Raw genomic sequence first — 16,298 nt, forward strand, 5'->3', positions numbered from 1 at the left:
TTCCAAGTAACTAGTTCATCCCTCTTAATTATTCATTCTGCTCATGTGCCTCTAACTCAGTTTTTCTCTGCAAATGAATTTTCTAATTTTTCTTGGCTCCTCCTTGTATTTTCTAGTCCTTTCTAAAGTAGTCTGTATTACTGTTCATATCCACTCTTACTTCCTTCATATTTGCCCTTAATTCCGTCAGTATTTTACTATCTCCTTTTTGAACTCAGTGTCTATGAGGCTGCAGAGGTCTGTTTCACTGTTTGCTCCTTCAGGTGACTTCTTCTGTTCTTTTAACTGGGAATGTTTCCTAGGTATCTTTATTTTGCTTATATTTTTCTTATTCTTTGAGTTTTGGGAAACTAACTATTGTAGTCTTGGAGGGCTATTTATATGCAAGAGCACCCCTGCATGTTTTGTGAGGACTTACTATTTATTTTTGGTGTGAGGGTTTGGATGTTTGCTCTCTCTTTCTTCAGTTTGTGCAGGCTGTCATCCCCTTAATAGGGTGTGTGCATGCTTCCAGGGAGATGGAGGCAATGGGCAGGGCTAGTAGCCAGTGTCTGGTTGCTGAGCGCTTGACAGTAGCAAGGACCCACAGGAAGGTGGCACAGGCTGCTCCTAGTTGCAAGGCCCTGAGAAGTGGCAGTGAGCCTCAGCCAGGTTTAGGCGGCACCAGAGCATTTGGCAGTGGCAGCGGTGGGGTGTGTGCATTCCCATGGGAGTGAAAGCAACAACAGGTTGTGCTCAGTTGCAATGCCCTCCTCTGTGCTGACCTCTGAGGTGACTGGGGCCACAGGTGGTGCCTGTTCATGGACACCTAGTAGTGGCAGGCCATGCCCACCTCTGGAGTCATGGTTTGCCCCCACTGCCTGTAGATCATGCAAGAAGCGTCCCATCACAATTATCCTGTGCAGGAGGTGCTGCCACCCATGGTTGGTACAACAGGTGCCTGACCACCCATAGCCCCATCCTCCAAGAGTCCACGCATGCACAGAGAAAGATATTTCTATGGCAGTTCACCCCTGCTCCTCTTGCCCTCCCCAACAATGGTGCCTTGCTTCTCCTGCAGGTCCAGACCTCCTCCTGGGTTCCCTCAGCTGTGGTGCTCCACTTCCCAGTCCTTGGCACGCCACTCCCTAGCTCCCTCAGGCTGTTTCCACACCACTAACCCTAGTCCTCTCCCCAGAACTGAACTCCAGAGCCTGAGTCTCAGTGCCCAGCCCCTGGCTGAGCATCTCAGACTGTGGTGTCCAGGGGCAGTGGTACCAATGATCTTTGCAGCTCTCTCTGTGCTTTGCCCTCCTCAGTCCCGCTGTTGCACTTTCTCTGCAGCTTTGAGGTCCCTCCATCTTGGCTGATCTCCCATCAGTTAGGTGTCTCCCCAGGGCATGGGTTCCTTTTCTCTTTCACATCTCCCTCTCAGAAGTGCTGGTCCTGTCCTGATTCCTTTCTCATTCTCTCTCTCTTTTTTTCTTTTTGTTCTACCCAGTTATATGGAGGGTTTCTTGCTCTTTTTGGAGGTTTAAGGTCTTCTGCCAGCATTCAGTAGATGTTCTGTGTGAATTGTTCTACATGGAGATGGGGTTTTTTTGATGTATTTGTGGGAGAAGGTGAGCACCACATCTTACTCCTCTGCCATCTTGATCCTGCCTCTTGAGATCATTTTTTAATGGCTCTGTGCTCTCCATCCCACAGTGGGATGACCCATGATTTATATGACTGGGTAGGCCAATGATGGACATTGGGGTTGCTTCTGATTGTTTCACTATTAGAAATGAAAGATCCTTGGAGTTCCCGTTGTGGCTCGGCGATAATGAACCTGGCTAGAACCTATGAGGATGCAGGTTTGGCCTCTCTCAATAGGTTAAAGGATCCAGCGTTGCCATGAGCTGTGGTGTAGGTTGCAAATGAGGCTTGGATCTGGTGCTGCTATGGCTGTGGCATAGGCCAGCAGCTGCAGCTCTGATTTGACCGCTAGTCCAGGGATTCCCATATGCTGCAGGTACAGCCCTAAAAAGACCAAAAAAAGAAGAAAAAAAAAAAAAAAAAAAGGAAGATCCTTGCATATCCCTCCATAGACTCTTGTACACACATGCCAGTATTTTCTAGGACAAATTCCAGGCATCATACATTTTGGCATATTTTTGCCAAGTTGCCTTTCAGACAGGCCTCCAGGCCTCCCAGCAGTGGTCCAGGTGCCCATAAGCTAGCAGTTTGTTCAGGCATCCGGCACACCTGTGTCATTGGCCTCCTCTGGTCTGAGCTTTGTGGCTCTGAGCCAGAGACACCTCTGTTGGGTCAAATGCCTCCTGGGACTGCCAGCTTTGGGCTTTGTTGCTGCTGCTGCCAGATCACAAAAGGAGTGTATCAGGGGACACTTACTCATCAAGGCTGTCCTTGTCCTGGAGCGTTAAACTGGCTGGACAGTCACTCCTCATCCTGAAGGTTATACTATCTCTGCCCTCTGGCCTCTTGGGAGCCGCAGAGCATAGTAGGAAACATTTAGGAGTTAAATGTCTAAGAGAGGCCTTATGTAAGGTTTCCCCACCCCATGGTCTCTTTCTTTCTTTCTTTTTTTTTCTTTTTAAGGCTGCACCCACGGCATAGGGAGGTTCCCAGGCCAGGGATCTAATCAGAGCTGTAGCTGCCGGCCTACGCCACAACCATAATCATGCCAGATCCAAGCTGTGACCTACACCACAGCTCACAGCAACACTGGATCCTTAACCCACTGAGTGAGGCCAAGGATCGAACCCACAACCTCATGGTACCTAGTCAGATTTGTTTCCACTGCACCACGACAGGAACACCCCATGGTCTCTTTCTTAGCCTCTGATTGGTTTCCTACGTAGCCCTTAGACAGTTTGCAAGTGCTTCTCTCTCTGCCTCCCCAACTCGCCCATGTGCTTCGTGAAGGCAGAGGTCTGTCTCTCCTGCCCCCTGCAGGGTCCCCAACCACCCGATCAGTGCTTGGCACAGAGCAGTTGTTTAGCAAGTATTTGTAGAATGATTGAATGAACCAAAAAGAGCCCAGGAGAACATCGTGTAATTAATGGCCAAATGGGCAATGAGTAACTGCTAGAGAAATCCAGAAGCCTTGAGTACCCTTTCCTTTTGTGAGGGGACTGGGAAAGCCATAGGGGATAAGGAGTAGGTGCTGGGTCTTCCAGACTCAGAGAGGGGAAGGGGAAGGGGTCTAGGAGGGGGGCTAAGGTCAGGGGTAGCAGCTCTGTCCACAACCCTTCTCTGGCTTCTGCCAGGCCTGGTCTCCCTGGCCAGCGAAGCCCCTGTGTGTCCTCCATAGCCCAGGCCAGTGCAGCTGTCATCTGACTTACACTCCGTGCTTCTGGTGAGAGGCATGGCTTCAGGGAGTGTCCTCAGCCCCACAGCCAGCTCTTCTCAGCTCTTCTCACTGCAGCAGTGCCTAATAGTGCCTGGTCCCAATCCCCCCTCCCTGAGCAAGACAGATGAGTATGGGTTTTCAGCAGGCGTCCAGAGCCAGCCCCATCACGGCTGAATCAGAGCTGAATGAGAGAACATCTTGGCCTGGAGATTGTGAGTCCCCCTCTGTTTGAGTCGGTCAGTGCCATGCTCCACAGTAGAATAAATCATCAGTAATTATTAGTGACATGAAGGGTAAACATTTCCCTTGGGGCCAGTAAGTGTTTTTCAGCATGTAGCACAGCTCATTTGCTCATTATAAGTGTGCCCGAGAGTCAGGAAATGACAACAGTGAACCATCCATAGGTGCATAGGTGTGTGTGACATTTACATGGGAGAGAAAGAGAAGGAGGGGTTGAGATGGACTGGTTGGTGGAGGTCCCCTTCCGCTCCATCACTGTGTGACCTTCGGCAAGTGGTTGAACCTCTCCAGGGTGCAGGTGATGCCCCCCACCTCCAGGGTAGTGAGAAGATTCACCTGCTGATACATGTTGACATGGGAAGTAGCGTAAGCAACTCTTCAAACACCCAGAGCAAATTCCTAAGGAAATGTTCAGACCTGGAAACCAAGGGAAGGAGAACAATCCTCTTCCTCTTTTTTTTTTTAAACTTTCTGCAGGTCAGTGAGCAGCAGAAAGATAATGGTTATCCGGGATTCCATGTGAACGAAAATAAATATTTAAATTTAGCTTTTTTAAGAGGAAGGTAAGATGTCCCACTTACCCTAATTCAACTTAAAAACTGGCAACATAAGGAAGACTTTCCCCAAAATTATAGCTAAAGAGCTCCTACTAGGGGCCAGACCCATGTGATCCCTTTAACCTGGATCATGCACTTGTTCAGCCTTCTGGACCTTTTGCTGTGCATTGATGTTTCCTCATCTGCTCATGGAGCAGGAGTTTTGTGTGTGTGTTTTATTGTTGGCTTCATGATGGGTTCCTGACTGTTCACCCTTGCAGTGAAACAGCTCGGTGACCTCTCCTTGTTGGCACATGACAGGACCTGTTTCTCCATAGGACTCATTATCCTCCTACCAACAGCCCTTCAGGTTGTTTTCTTTTTTTTTCTAAAGAGAAACCAGTCGGAGTTCCCATTGTGGCGCAGTGGAAATGAATCTGACTGGTACCCATAAGGATGCAGGTTTGATCCCTGGCCTCGCTCAGTGGGTCAGGGATCCGACACTGCTGTGAGCTCTGGTGTAGGTCTCAGGCGCGGCTTGGATCCTGAGTTGCTGTGTCTGTGGTGTAGGCCAGCAGCTGCAGCTTGGATTCAGCCCCTAGCCTGGAAATTTCCATATGCCAAGGGTGTGGCCCTGAAAAAAAAGGGGGGGGGATATCTGAGAGAATCTGTTGGATTTTTTTACTGTTTCAGTTTCTTTTTAAAATTTTTTTAATTAAAGTATAGTTGGCTTACAATTTTCTTCAATTTCTGTTGTACAGCAAAGGGACCCAATCACACACGGCTCCCTGTGTCCTTTTTTTAAATTATGGTAAAGCATTGACTTAATCTTCATAACAGCCCTTTGAAGGAGTCACTGCCCTTATCATCTCAGCTGCAGATGAAGCAGCTGAGGCTGGGCAGTTGTGCTCTGGAGGGAGCAGTGTGTCGATTCATGCCCTGTTTCTCATGCCCTCTCAGTGACTGTGGGTTCCCCTGGGGCAGCCCCCAGGCCTGTCTTGATCATGACCATATCCCCAGCACCTAGAAGAATATACTCAGTGACTGTCTATTGATAAAAGAATGAGCAGGGGTCAGAAACCACAATTTCTAACCAATGACCTCACACAAAATTGTACGTACACCCTGAAATCCCAGTTCTAGTCTCTTTGTTGATCAGAGCAGGGCCAATGGCAGGTCCTGCTGGATCTAGGGGTTCAGAGCCAGAGCCTCCTGCCCCTCTCACCCCCCGGGAGCCCCACTCCCTCTCTGTGTCCGCATCCAAAACAGACTTCCTGGCAGCCTCCCTCTACTCTTCCCAGAAAGGTCTGGATGCTCCACATGGCTGCTGCCTCCTCACTCAGAACTCCTCTCCTTGTGCTGCAGACCATGCAGATCCTGGGCTGGCCCTGCTTTGGCCTTTCTGCCCTGAGATCTAGACACCAACCCTCTGGCATGTTGGGCCTGTTCAGGACTCACTTGTTCACCCAGTACAAGCGAAACCACAGTCCTGTTTCCTGGAATTATGTCTCCATTGGCCTGGTGTGTGTTTGGGAAGGGACCAGTGAGGAAATGTCGGGCAGATCACTATGGTTTGGTAGCACAGAGCCCACATTTGTGGACAGATGGGGGCCAAAACCCCGACGGGAAGGAATGTTTGTTCCTCCTAACCTGAGGCGCCAGTGGCCCAGGCTGGAGCCCCCGTCCTCGTCCAACAGGGTGTGCATGTTTGCTTTGCTGTCCTCAGCTGGTGGCACTTTGTCAGGATCTTAGTTCATCCTTTGCCTTTCCCATCCTCAGACTTTTGGCTCAGCACTCAGCATCCCAAGCTTATCTCCTACCCGCATAATCAGAGTGACATGAAAAGACCAGGCTAAATATAGGGGGACAAGGCCAGTGGGAAGGCCTGGACTTTGAAGGCCCAAACTCCACGGTGACTCCCAGCCTCATCCTTGCCCAGCTCCCTGGCCTTGGGCAGGTCACGTAACTCCTCGGGCCTAATTTATTGATTTGTAGGTATTATCTAGGTGCCTGCTAGGTGCCAGGTGCTCTGCTAGGGGTCAATGAGACACAGCCCTGCCTCCAAGCAGCTCGCCATCTGAAGGAGAGAAAGAAAAGGGCCAGGGCAGCATGAGAGTGCTCTGAATAGGGTCAACTCGGCCTGGGGAGCTCAGAGCTAGTGGTTAAGGATGCTCCTGGGGAGAGGCGGTGAGTCCCGAGAGATGAGGAGGGTCAAACCAGGTTCAAGGTGGTTCACCTGGGGGTGAGCAAGCCCGGGAGTGAGCTAGCGTGGAAGGCTGTTCTGTAGGATGGGCATGTGCCACCTGACAGGGAGTGAAGCCATATCAGGACAATGGCAATCAGAGCCACAAGGCCTGCATGGGCCTCATTATGCTGAGGACCATTTGGTTTCAAGCTGAGGACATCTGAGATCAGATTCATGCTCTGAAAACCTCCCACTGCCAGGAAGGGAAGAGGCCAGGAGTGTGAGCTGAAATCTGGAGCACAGGGAGGAGGCTATTTAGACCTGGTAAGGGGATAGTAGCCTCACTTTCCTCAAGAAGAATGGTTGTGAGTGGGGAATATTGAAGTGAGTGGGGAAAGTTTATATGAACTGGCGTAGATGATAATTGCCATTCTCTTACTTTGCAGTTGCTACTATGATCTTACTTTGTGACTTTCCAGACTCTTGAGGCTGAAATCCAGTGATTTTCCTATTATTTTGCTCCCCTCCCCCCCCCGCACCTGTGGCATGTGGAAGTTCCTGGGCCAGGGATCAAACCCATGTCCCAGCAGTAACCTGAGCTGCTGGAGTGACAATGCCAGATCCTTAAACCACTGTGCCACAAGGGAACTCCTTTTTTTTTTTTTTTTTTTTTTTCTTTCTAGGGCTGCACCTGTGGCACATGGAAGTTCCCAGGCTACGGGTCAAATCGCAGCTGCAGCTGCCAGCCTACACCACAACAGCAACATGAGATCCAAGCCTAGTCTGTGACCTACACCACAGCTCACAGCAACTCCAGATCCTTTACCCACTGATCAAACCCACATCCTCATGGATACTAGTTGTGTTCATTACCACTGAGCCACGACAGGAACTCTGGGAACTCCTGTTTGGCATCTTTAGAGCTAGAGGATGGAGCTCTGTTTCTCCACCACCTCCTTCCATGCGTGTCCGTTCAGGCTTGTGAGTTGGCAGGTCACCCCAAAGCCCGGTCCAGCTGCACAAGTTAGCCATTGGCTCTTGCTCCCAGTTTCCTAGCACCTGGGCAGGAGGGCAGAGGATGCACTTTGATCACCACTGGTGACGACCATATGACTTCCCCCAACCCCGGGCTGGCTTTTGAGCACTGGCATCTCCAACATAAGCAAGAGACCTGGGAAACTGGGACACGCCTGGGGTGACAGTACCTGCTTTTCCCGGACGCTGCAGCCCAGAGGCCGGTGTTGGCCCAGGCTGTGATCCCGAGCCCCACGAATTCTAGATGCATTGCATCAACAGCCTTTGCTGGCTTAGGCACTTGTCTTGCCTTCTCAAGAAACTCTCTCTCCTTGGCTAAGTGACAGAGCTGTGAACTAGGAGCGCAGCCTTGACAGGGGTGTTGGTAGAGACGAAGTGTGATGTGGAGCCATAGCAGGATTCAGCATATGTGGGTGCAGACTCTTGAGAGGGGTTGTGGCGGCCAAGGAAGGACTAGGGTTTGGGCTCCAGTCAGGCAGTACAGGCATTGCCACCTACACATGTCACCTACTTCTGAGTGGCCCTAGGCCAGACCCTTAGCCTCTGAGTTTGCTCATCTCTAAGTGGGGCTTATAAGCTCTTCCCCAGGGTGTTGGGAAGAGTCAATGATGTGCTTTTTGTTAAATGCTGGGCAGTTACTCAGGTGTTGGTTTCCTGGTCTCTCCTTATTGCACCCTGCAGTGGAGCATCTTCTGACCATTTCATTCCACTTCTGGTCTACCCTTCTCTGTCCCTGGCCACCCTTTTATCAACCACCCCATTCAATCTTCATCTTCATCGTGGCCCAAAGGGGAGCCTGGAGCTCTCATGGTTGCCAGTGAGAGGAATATGGTCTGACTGAGCACTTACTGGGGCAGTGCCAAAGGGGTGGGACCAGCACACTGCTCCCAGTGTGCCAGCCCTCCACTGGGTCTGTGGCCACAGAGCCAGGGAAGATGCTGCCTCGTTTGGTGGGGAGGCCAGTGGGAGGTGACTTCACTCAGGGGTCGTATAACTGAGCGGGAGTTAGAGAAGATTCTGGGGCTAGAGATGGAGATGTTGCCTCTCGAGGGATGAGTAGGAGCCCTTTTGCAGCAAGGATCATTCCAACCCGGGGGGTGGGGAGGGCGTGAGCAGAGGCACCGAGAGGTGGCCACACAGTGTGTGCAAGACCAGGCTGTGTCCCAGGGCTGCTGGGACATGATGTATGGCCAGGGTGAGGGGAGTGCTGGAGGCGTCTGAGCAGGCAAGTGAAGGGCTCTCGTGGTGTGTGTCTGTGTGTGTATGTGTGTGTGTGTGTATGGCTGTGTGTGAGATTACTCAGGAACCAGAGGGTGAGGGAGGTCTCCCAGCAAGAAGGGGCAGTGGGAGGGAGGAGGGGGGGCTGAGTTGGAATTCTGAGGGGGGGAATTGGTGTGACCTGGTTGTTGCTGGCAGGAGGGAGGCCGAGGGGCTCAGCTCTGGTCAGTGAGGGCAGCTTTAAAGAATGGGCTGCTCTTTAGGTCTCTGAAAGCTCAGGGGGACAGAGCAAGGACGAGGAGAGCCACTACTGTAAGTAACAAACTAGAGTTTGTCGCTCATTTTACAAATGAGAAAAATGCCACATAGGGAAGGGGAAGTGACTTATACAGGGTCACACAGCCACTAACTCACTCGTGCTCTTTCCACTTCTCCTGCCCATACTGGGCAAAGGGGCACCAGGTCCGCAGCTGCCATCTTGGCTGAATCCCAAGGCCTCTGGGAAATCCCTTCTCCTCAGCCCAAAAGGAAAGCCTCAAGGTCAGAAGAGGTTGTCTTGGACAGCCCGGGACAGCCAGGGGCTTCCCTCCAAAAGGGCCAAGCCTCCTGGTCAGCGTGTCCCTGAGACGCCCTCTCCCTGCAAGCACGAGCAGAGTACCCATTCAGGTCTAGTGACCTGTGGCTCCAGACAGACTAAGCCAGCAGTTAGAGCGCCCTCCCTCCACGTTCTCTTCCCAGTACTTTATTATGAAAGTTTTCACCCACAGCAAAGCTGAAAGATTTAACCTTGAACACCTATACCACCACCTAGATGCCACCATTACCATCTCATTGTGCTTGGATGATCACAAATTATCCCTCAGTCCATCTTATTTTTGTAATCAGTACATTTCCTGCCAGATATTTCAGCATGTATATCATTATCCAGAGCTCAGTACTTATTTACATGTTTCTTTCTTTTTTTTTTTTTTTCCCCACTGTACAGCAAGGGGGTCAGGTTATCCTTACATGTATACATTACAATTACATTTTTCCCCCAGCCTTCCTTCTGTTGCAACAGGAGTATCTAGACAAAGTTCTCAATGCTATTCAGCAGGATCTCCTTGTAAATCTATTCTAAATTGTGTCTGATAAGCCCAAGCTCCCGATCCCTCCCACTCCCTCCCCCTCCCATCAGGCAGCCACAAGACTCTTCTCCAAGTCCATGATTTTCTTTTCTAAGGAGATGTTCATATGTGCTGGATATTAGATTCCAGTTATAAGTGATATCATATGGTATTTGTCTTTGTCTTTCTGGCTCATTCCACTCAGTATGAGATTTTCTAGCTCCATCCATGTTGCTGCAAATGGCATTATGTCGTTCTTTTTTATGGCTGAGTAGTATTCCATTGTGTATATATACCACATCTTCCGAATCCAATCCTCTGTCGATGGACATTTGGGTTGTTTCCATGTCCTGGCTATTGTGAATAGTGCTGCAATGAACATGTGGGTGCACGTGTCTCTTTTAAGTAGAGTTTTGTCGGGATAGATGCCCAAGAGTAGGATTGCGGGGTCATATGGAAGTTCTATGGATAGATTTCTAAGGTATCTCCAAACTGTTCTCCATAGTGGCTGTACCAGTTTACATTCCCACCAACAGTGTAGGAGGGTTCCCTTTTCTCCACACCCCCTCCAGCGCTTGTTATTTGTGGATTTATTAATGATGGCCATTCTGACTGGTGTGAGGTGATATCTCATGGTAGTTTTGATTTGCATTTCTCTTATAACCAGCGATGTTGAGCATTTTTTCATGTGTTTGTTGGCCATCTGTATATCATCTTTGGCGAAATGTCTATTCTGGTCTTTTGCCCATTTTTCCATTGATTGATTGGTTATTTTGCTGTTGGGTTGTATAAGTTGTTTATATATTCTAGAGATTAAGCCCTTGTCGGTTGCATCATTTGAAACTCTTTTCTCCCATTCTGTAAGTTGTCTTTTTGTTTTCTTTTGGGTTTCCTTTGCTGTGCAAAAGCTTTTCAGTTTGATGAGGTCCCATGGGTTTATTTTTGCCTTATTTACATTTTTCTTATGTGAAATGACATACAGTGAAAAACACAAATCTTAAGGTACCCTTTCTAAAGCCTTCTTTCATTCAGCAGGATATTTTTAGGGTTCACTTATGTCGTTGACTATAACAATTGTACATTGCTTTTTAAAATAAACTTTTAAATATTGGAATAATTAGATAGTACAGAGTTCCCATATGCCCCCCACCCACTTCCCAGCATTGTTAACATCTTATATTATTACCATGGTGTGTTTGTCAAAGCCAAGGAACTGCCCCTGGTATGTTACTATTAGGTGAGCTCCAGATGTTATGTGGATTTCACTAGTTTTCCCTGTGTCCTCTTTCTCTCCCAGGATCCAGTCCCAGGTTCGACGTTGCATTGATTTGTCGCCTCTCCCCCACGTCCTCTGCTTACACTCTGTCTTTCCTTATTTCTTGTGACATGGGACAGTCTTGAGGAACACAGGCCAGGTGTCTTGTAGAGGGTCCTCTCTGGGTTTGTTGGATGCTTTTCCCATCATGAGGCATGTTTTAGGTTTTTGGGTGACTCGGGCAGTACATGACGGCCGCATTTCATGCCGTTCACCCTTCATCACTTGGTTAAGATCGTGTTTGCTAGGCTTCTCCACTGTGAAGTTACTGTTTTCTCTTTCCCTGCTCTTTGGATGTGAGTCATGGAGTCCGGCGGACTCTCAGGGGCAGAGGGTGGGGAGTGGGCAAGAATTAAGCTTCCCCTCCTGAGGGGAGAGTATCTACATATATTATTTGGAGTTCTTTCGTCAGGATTCCACAAGGAATTCTCTTTACTTTTTCAATCATTTATTTGCTGTTTGTAATTGGATTTTTATTTTTATCAACATAACACGTGTACGTAATTTACGAAGTTAAGGTTACAAGGAAAAAATGGCTCCCTAAGGTCTTACCGATATTTGTTCTGGTACTTGTAGATGATATACTTACTCTACTATTTCTTGATTTTTTTTCCCCATATTATATGAAGTTGAACCATATGAAATTGCCAATACTCAACCACCTTTGATCTGAAAAAAAATGGCAGTTTAATATAGTTTAACCTAATAACCTAGGACTTTGATTTCCTATTTGACCAGCTGATTGTGTGCGACATTGGAGTTGTTGTGAGTTGTGACTTTGCACCTGCCCCTCATCTGACCTGGTTCGGGGATCAGTCCCTACCAGCTCCAGACCCCCTTCCCCAGACTGGCACCTTGGGCCTGGGTGGGAATGGGGCTGCAGCGGGGTGAGGGCCGCCTCTGGGATGATAACTGCCCCCACAGGCAGCTGCGTGCAGGACAAGGCCTGAGTTCTGTGCCCTTGGCACACTGGGCCCCAGGTGTATCACCTTGTAGGGTTATGGCCACTAGTCCAGCTCTCCTACTACAGCCTTAGGCTAACAATGGAGCGCTTTGTACCTCAATTTCCTCATCTGTAAGATGGGAACCATCAGCTTTCCAGATGGGCTCCTGTGGTGACAGAATGGCAGGTCCTTGTCTTGAGGCCATTGATGGTGTGGGTCCTAAGTGCTGCCTCCAGACCTCTCTGTGCTCTGCTTCCTGCCCACAGCATGAGAGAGGCTGCTCGGGACAGGGATCTGGGGGTCAGAGGCTGAGATCTCCAGCTCAAGCTCTGATCTGCTCCAAGGCCCTAGTCGGATGTGCCCCCTGCTCCAGGTTATGTCTCCCCCATCTGCGCCGAAGTGGTTGGTGCGGACAGTGTGAGAGGCCTCCAATTGCCCGAGACCTGGGGGTGTCCTCAGTGGTGAGCTACCCTCGGGTGAGCTGCCCTGCCCCTTCTGCCCCAGGCACAGGGGGTCTTCCTTGGAAGCTCTGGATGACTGGGAAGGTAAGGCTGCAAGCCCAGTGTTCCAGAGACCTTGGTAATCCCTGTTCCCCTCTGAGCCTCAGTGAGGGGGTGGGAGGCTGAGCCACTAGGGCCCTTTTGATTCCAAGGCCCAGACAGAAAAGACAGACCGAGCTGGGCACAGATTCCACAGTGGCAGAATCACTCAGGGACCCTGCCCAGGCCAGGCACCACAGTCAGCAGGCCATCACGCAGATGAATGAATGCAAAACTGCAGTTTGGATGTGTTCATGCTGCCAAATAGAAGTTAATGGGACCAAGACCAATCTGGGGTGTGAGGAAGGGCTTCTCTGCGGAAGTGATCCTTGCTGAGACCTGCAGAGCTAGCAGGCTTGACTAGATGAAAGGGGAATGGAACATTCCGGGCAGAGGAAACAGCAGAGATCCTGCCCTGGGGGGAAAGAGGCCGGGTGGCTGGAGCCATGAGGTGGAGCCCAGGAGAGGGAGAAGCATGTACACAGGCAGGGACTGAGTGCAAGGCCGTGGAGCCCCAGGGAGTCTGATCGTCACCTTAAGAGCCATGGGCAGCCTTTCGAGGACCTTAAGCTGGTCCAGATTTGCGTTTTGAAAAGCAGCCTTTGCTGCTAGGGTGGGTGGGTGGGAGGTTTGAGATCAGGAAGCCCAGAGAGGAGAGCACTGTTGTTCAGAAGCCAGTGGCTTTATCCAGGGTGGCAGCTGTGCAGAGAGGTAGAAATAGAACTGACAGGCTTGGTAGCTTGCTCTGTGGCCGGAGACGTGTCCATTGACTCTGTGACCTGAAACACCTGAATGAAAGGTGAGGGATATGGGTTCCCAGTGGGAGAAGCAGGTTTGACAAGGGGCTTGGCTGGGGTGGAAGCACCTGTGGGCACCCCAGAGGTGAGATGGAGGGGCAGCAGTCTGGAGTTCAGAGGCCAGAGATTGGGATGAAAGTACAGACCATGGTAGGAAGAGGGCGGGAGGGCATCTTCTGAGGGGCCAGTGAGACCGTGCAGGTCAAGTGTAGGCCCTGAGGCTGGGGCGGGGGTGGGGGGGTCCTTGGGCAGTGTCTCCCCAACCCCTGCCCAGCCCCTCAGGGACCCAAGGTTCAGGGGGAGGTACCACAAAGCTTCTCACACCCTCTCTCTCCCCCCAGATCCTGCTCATCTCTGATTACTTCTACGCCTTCCTGCGGCGGGAGTACTACCTCACACACGGTCTCTACCTGACTGCCAAGGACGGCACGGAGGCCATGCTTGTGCTCAAGTAGGCCTGGCTGGGCACAGGGCTGCACGGACTTCAGGGGGTGAAAGGCCCGGAAGCTGGGCCAAGCCCTCTAGCCAGCGTTGCCAGCAGGCAAGCCCTGGGGCAGATGAGGTTTGAGTCCAGGGTCATGAATATCTGGCACCAGTGAGGAGCCAAGGCTGGCAGCAAGGCCTGTGGGGCGGAGCCAGGAGTCTCCATCTGGCCCCCAATGTGTGGCTCTGCACACCAGGAGCCCCTCCCAAGCAGGAAAGGGGAAGAAGCAGGTGAGCAGGGTTTGTTAGGCTGTGGCTACTTAATAAATGTTTCTTTTGTTATGAAAACGTCTACCTGGAACCATGCTGCCCTCGTGGAAGAGGTGGGCTTGGCCTCTAGTACCCCCACGATGCACTATACACAGGCGTGGGTTTCCTGAATGAGCCCTGAGTCCACAGCACACAAGTCTGTGCACCAGTGAGAGGACAACGGTGGGGGCAGCCCCACCCACAGCCCTCCCCACTCCCCAAGCAGCTGGAGGCAAAGGGCCAGGCAGGCCTGAGCAATCTTTATTCTGCAGAGGGACAATGACCACAGAGCCATACACCATGTCAAGACCGGGTGAGCCAGGGCCCAGTCCTTCAGGGGTGGGCAGATCCAGGCATGGGCAGCGCCTCAGGTTGGGGAGGGACAGGTGGGCAGACAGGCAGGGGTCTAAAAAAAAGACAAACCACACAGGGCAGGGGTGCTGGGGGCTGCTTCCCACTCTTCCCCCTCCCAGCCAGCACCCGGAGGGGCAACCCTAACATGACTGGGCCAGAATCCATCCAGGGGCAGAGTAGGGGTGATAGGTGCCCTCTGGCTGGGTGGCAGCATCCCTGTCCAACCCACCAGGGGCAGGGGCAGAGACAGCTTAGTTCCAGTGCCAGGAGCTCCCTGGGCAGAGCCTGACAGGGCCCCCGACTCCCAGCCAACACCCCCTACTGCTGGCTCAGAAGCCGAAGGTTTCCTGGGAGGCGTAGACCATGTAGAGGAAGCCATCCTCATCCTTCTCCTGCTCATAGATGTCCGCGATGGGCGTGGACACGCTCACCATGCTGTGCTGGTTCACCAGCAGGAAGAAGGCCTGCGTGGGGTTCAGCTGCAGGCGGCGCCTGAGGTGGGCGGGAGGGCAAGCCAAACGTGAGGGGCCTGGCCGCTGGGTGAGTGTAGCCCTCACCCCCTACCCACCCTGACTTTGATTCTCCCCCTCACACCCATCCCAGCCCCTTCTAGAAGCTCTCACCTCTGACAAGACACTGATCCCAGACCTGACCTTGACCGTTCCCAACCTCCCCAGAAGAGGGCTTCGGCACCCCATCCCATGTCCCACCCCCACCCCTTCCTTCTCAGAAGGACCCAGACCGCTGCCTGATCCCAGCAGGACCCAAGTCCCCCTCCTGACAGCTGCTGCCAGCGCACCGGATGATCTTGACCAACTCGCTCATGTTGACATGGTCTGGGACCAGGAACTTGGTCTTGTCCAGGACTGGCAGCTGCTTCTCACCCTTGTAGCGCTCAATGATCACCTGGGAGTGAGGTGGGGCGGGGACGCGTGAGCGGGAGGCTGGACCTGGGGCCAGGGAACCGGGGGCGGGGTATGCGGTAGGACTCACCGGGATCTTGCTAGGGTGCTGGTCGCGGATCTGCTGCACCTCCTTACAGCGGTCGGCTGCAGACAGCGGTCGGGGATGAGGCCAGCCGAGGTTCTCCTTGGGTTCCGCCCCACTAGTCCCCGAGGGGCGGCCCCCCAACCCCGCCCCGCCCCCCGCCAAGCCCCAGGCGGGTGGAGGTAGGGGCCGGGGCCCGGGCACAGTACTGGGATGGGAGGCGGAGGCCCGGGCCCAGGCCCTAGCCTGCTTCCCAGCCCAGGGGTCCAACCCGAGCTTGACGTCATGAAGCTGACGTCACCTGCGGCAGACAAGTAGATCTGCCAACACCCCCGACCCCCCCCCCCCACGCCCCCACCCCTAGCGCTCGCAGATCGCCAGTCGGGCCTCACCGAAGCTCCGCCGCTGCTTGAAAGGCCGGTCTGAGGGCATCGCACGGGCCCGGCGGAGCGCGCAGGCCGGGGCTCCCGGTCGCGCGAGGCGGGGAGGTGGCTGTGGTTTGGGGGCTCCGGGGGCTCCGCGTCTCCCGCTCAAGGGCTCTGGGGCTCGCGCTGAGCCCAGCGGCGGCGGCTCGGGGAGGTAACTCGCCCGGGTGACGTCAGGTCATAACATTCCTTAAAGGGGAGGCCAGCGCGCCTTTCCCATTGGGCCGACGCAAAATCTGCCCGCCCGGGCCCGTGACATCACGGCGCAGGGAGCCTGCATTCCCGCCCCCACCCCCAACCCCACACTGCGAAGGAGGGGAGGCGCCCAGTGAGCGTCACAGTCCCGTGACGTCACGGCCTGTGCAGGGGCAGGCGAGATGGGCTCCCCGAGGCCCAGGGTTAGGGGAGAATGGATGCCAGCAAGGCCAGGGAGCAGGCTGGCTGGTCTGGCGGTGGGGAGAGCTGGCCAGGCTGCGGCACAGCATCCTTCTGTTTCCACTGTAACCAAGGCGTCAGACAGCCCTTGCTCAGAGTCTTTTCTGTTCCAGGGA

At 52.6% G+C, this 16,298-nt stretch overlaps 2 protein-coding genes across 4 annotated transcripts in view; one reads left to right on the plus strand and one right to left on the minus strand.

Moving 5' to 3' along the window:
• Positions 1-14,020, plus strand: part of PIGU (phosphatidylinositol glycan anchor biosynthesis class U) — a 120,519-nt gene extending 106,499 nt beyond the window's left edge. For all 3 annotated transcript variants that reach the window (XM_047771270.1, XM_047771271.1, XM_047771273.1), the window contains one exon: positions 13,591-14,020. In XM_047771270.1, the coding sequence (XP_047627226.1) occupies positions 13,591-13,704 (114 nt within the window). In that variant the 3' untranslated portion in view covers positions 13,705-14,020. The remainder of the gene's footprint in view (positions 1-13,590) is intronic.
• A 206-nt stretch (positions 14,021-14,226) lies between these two features.
• On the minus strand, positions 14,227-15,932 carry MAP1LC3A (microtubule associated protein 1 light chain 3 alpha). The gene is made up of 4 exons (XM_047771274.1): positions 15,715-15,932; positions 15,329-15,384; positions 15,135-15,241; positions 14,227-14,827 (listed from the first exon to the last, which is right to left on the minus strand). Exons 1-4 carry the CDS (start codon positions 15,752-15,754, stop codon positions 14,665-14,667), a joined length of 366 nt encoding a protein of 121 aa, XP_047627230.1. The 5' UTR covers positions 15,755-15,932; the 3' UTR covers positions 14,227-14,664.
• Positions 15,933-16,298: the final 366 nt, after the last annotated feature.

This window comes from Phacochoerus africanus, chromosome 3, assembly GCF_016906955.1.
Source record: "Phacochoerus africanus isolate WHEZ1 chromosome 3, ROS_Pafr_v1, whole genome shotgun sequence".
In the NCBI taxonomy this organism is placed as follows: Eukaryota; Metazoa; Chordata; class Mammalia; order Artiodactyla; family Suidae; genus Phacochoerus; species Phacochoerus africanus.

Coding starts and splice junctions, on each gene's coding strand:
- MAP1LC3A (XM_047771274.1), bottom strand. CDS start 15,754: ATGCCCTCAGACCGGCCTTTCAAGCAGCGGCGGAGCTTCG. Junction 15,242..15,328: donor AGCACCCTAGCAAGATCCCG/GTGAGTCCTACC, acceptor CCTCACTCCCAG/GTGATCATTGAGCGCTACAA. Junction 14,828..15,134: donor GAGTTGGTCAAGATCATCCG/GTGCGCTGGCAG, acceptor CGCCCACCTCAG/GCGCCGCCTGCAGCTGAACC.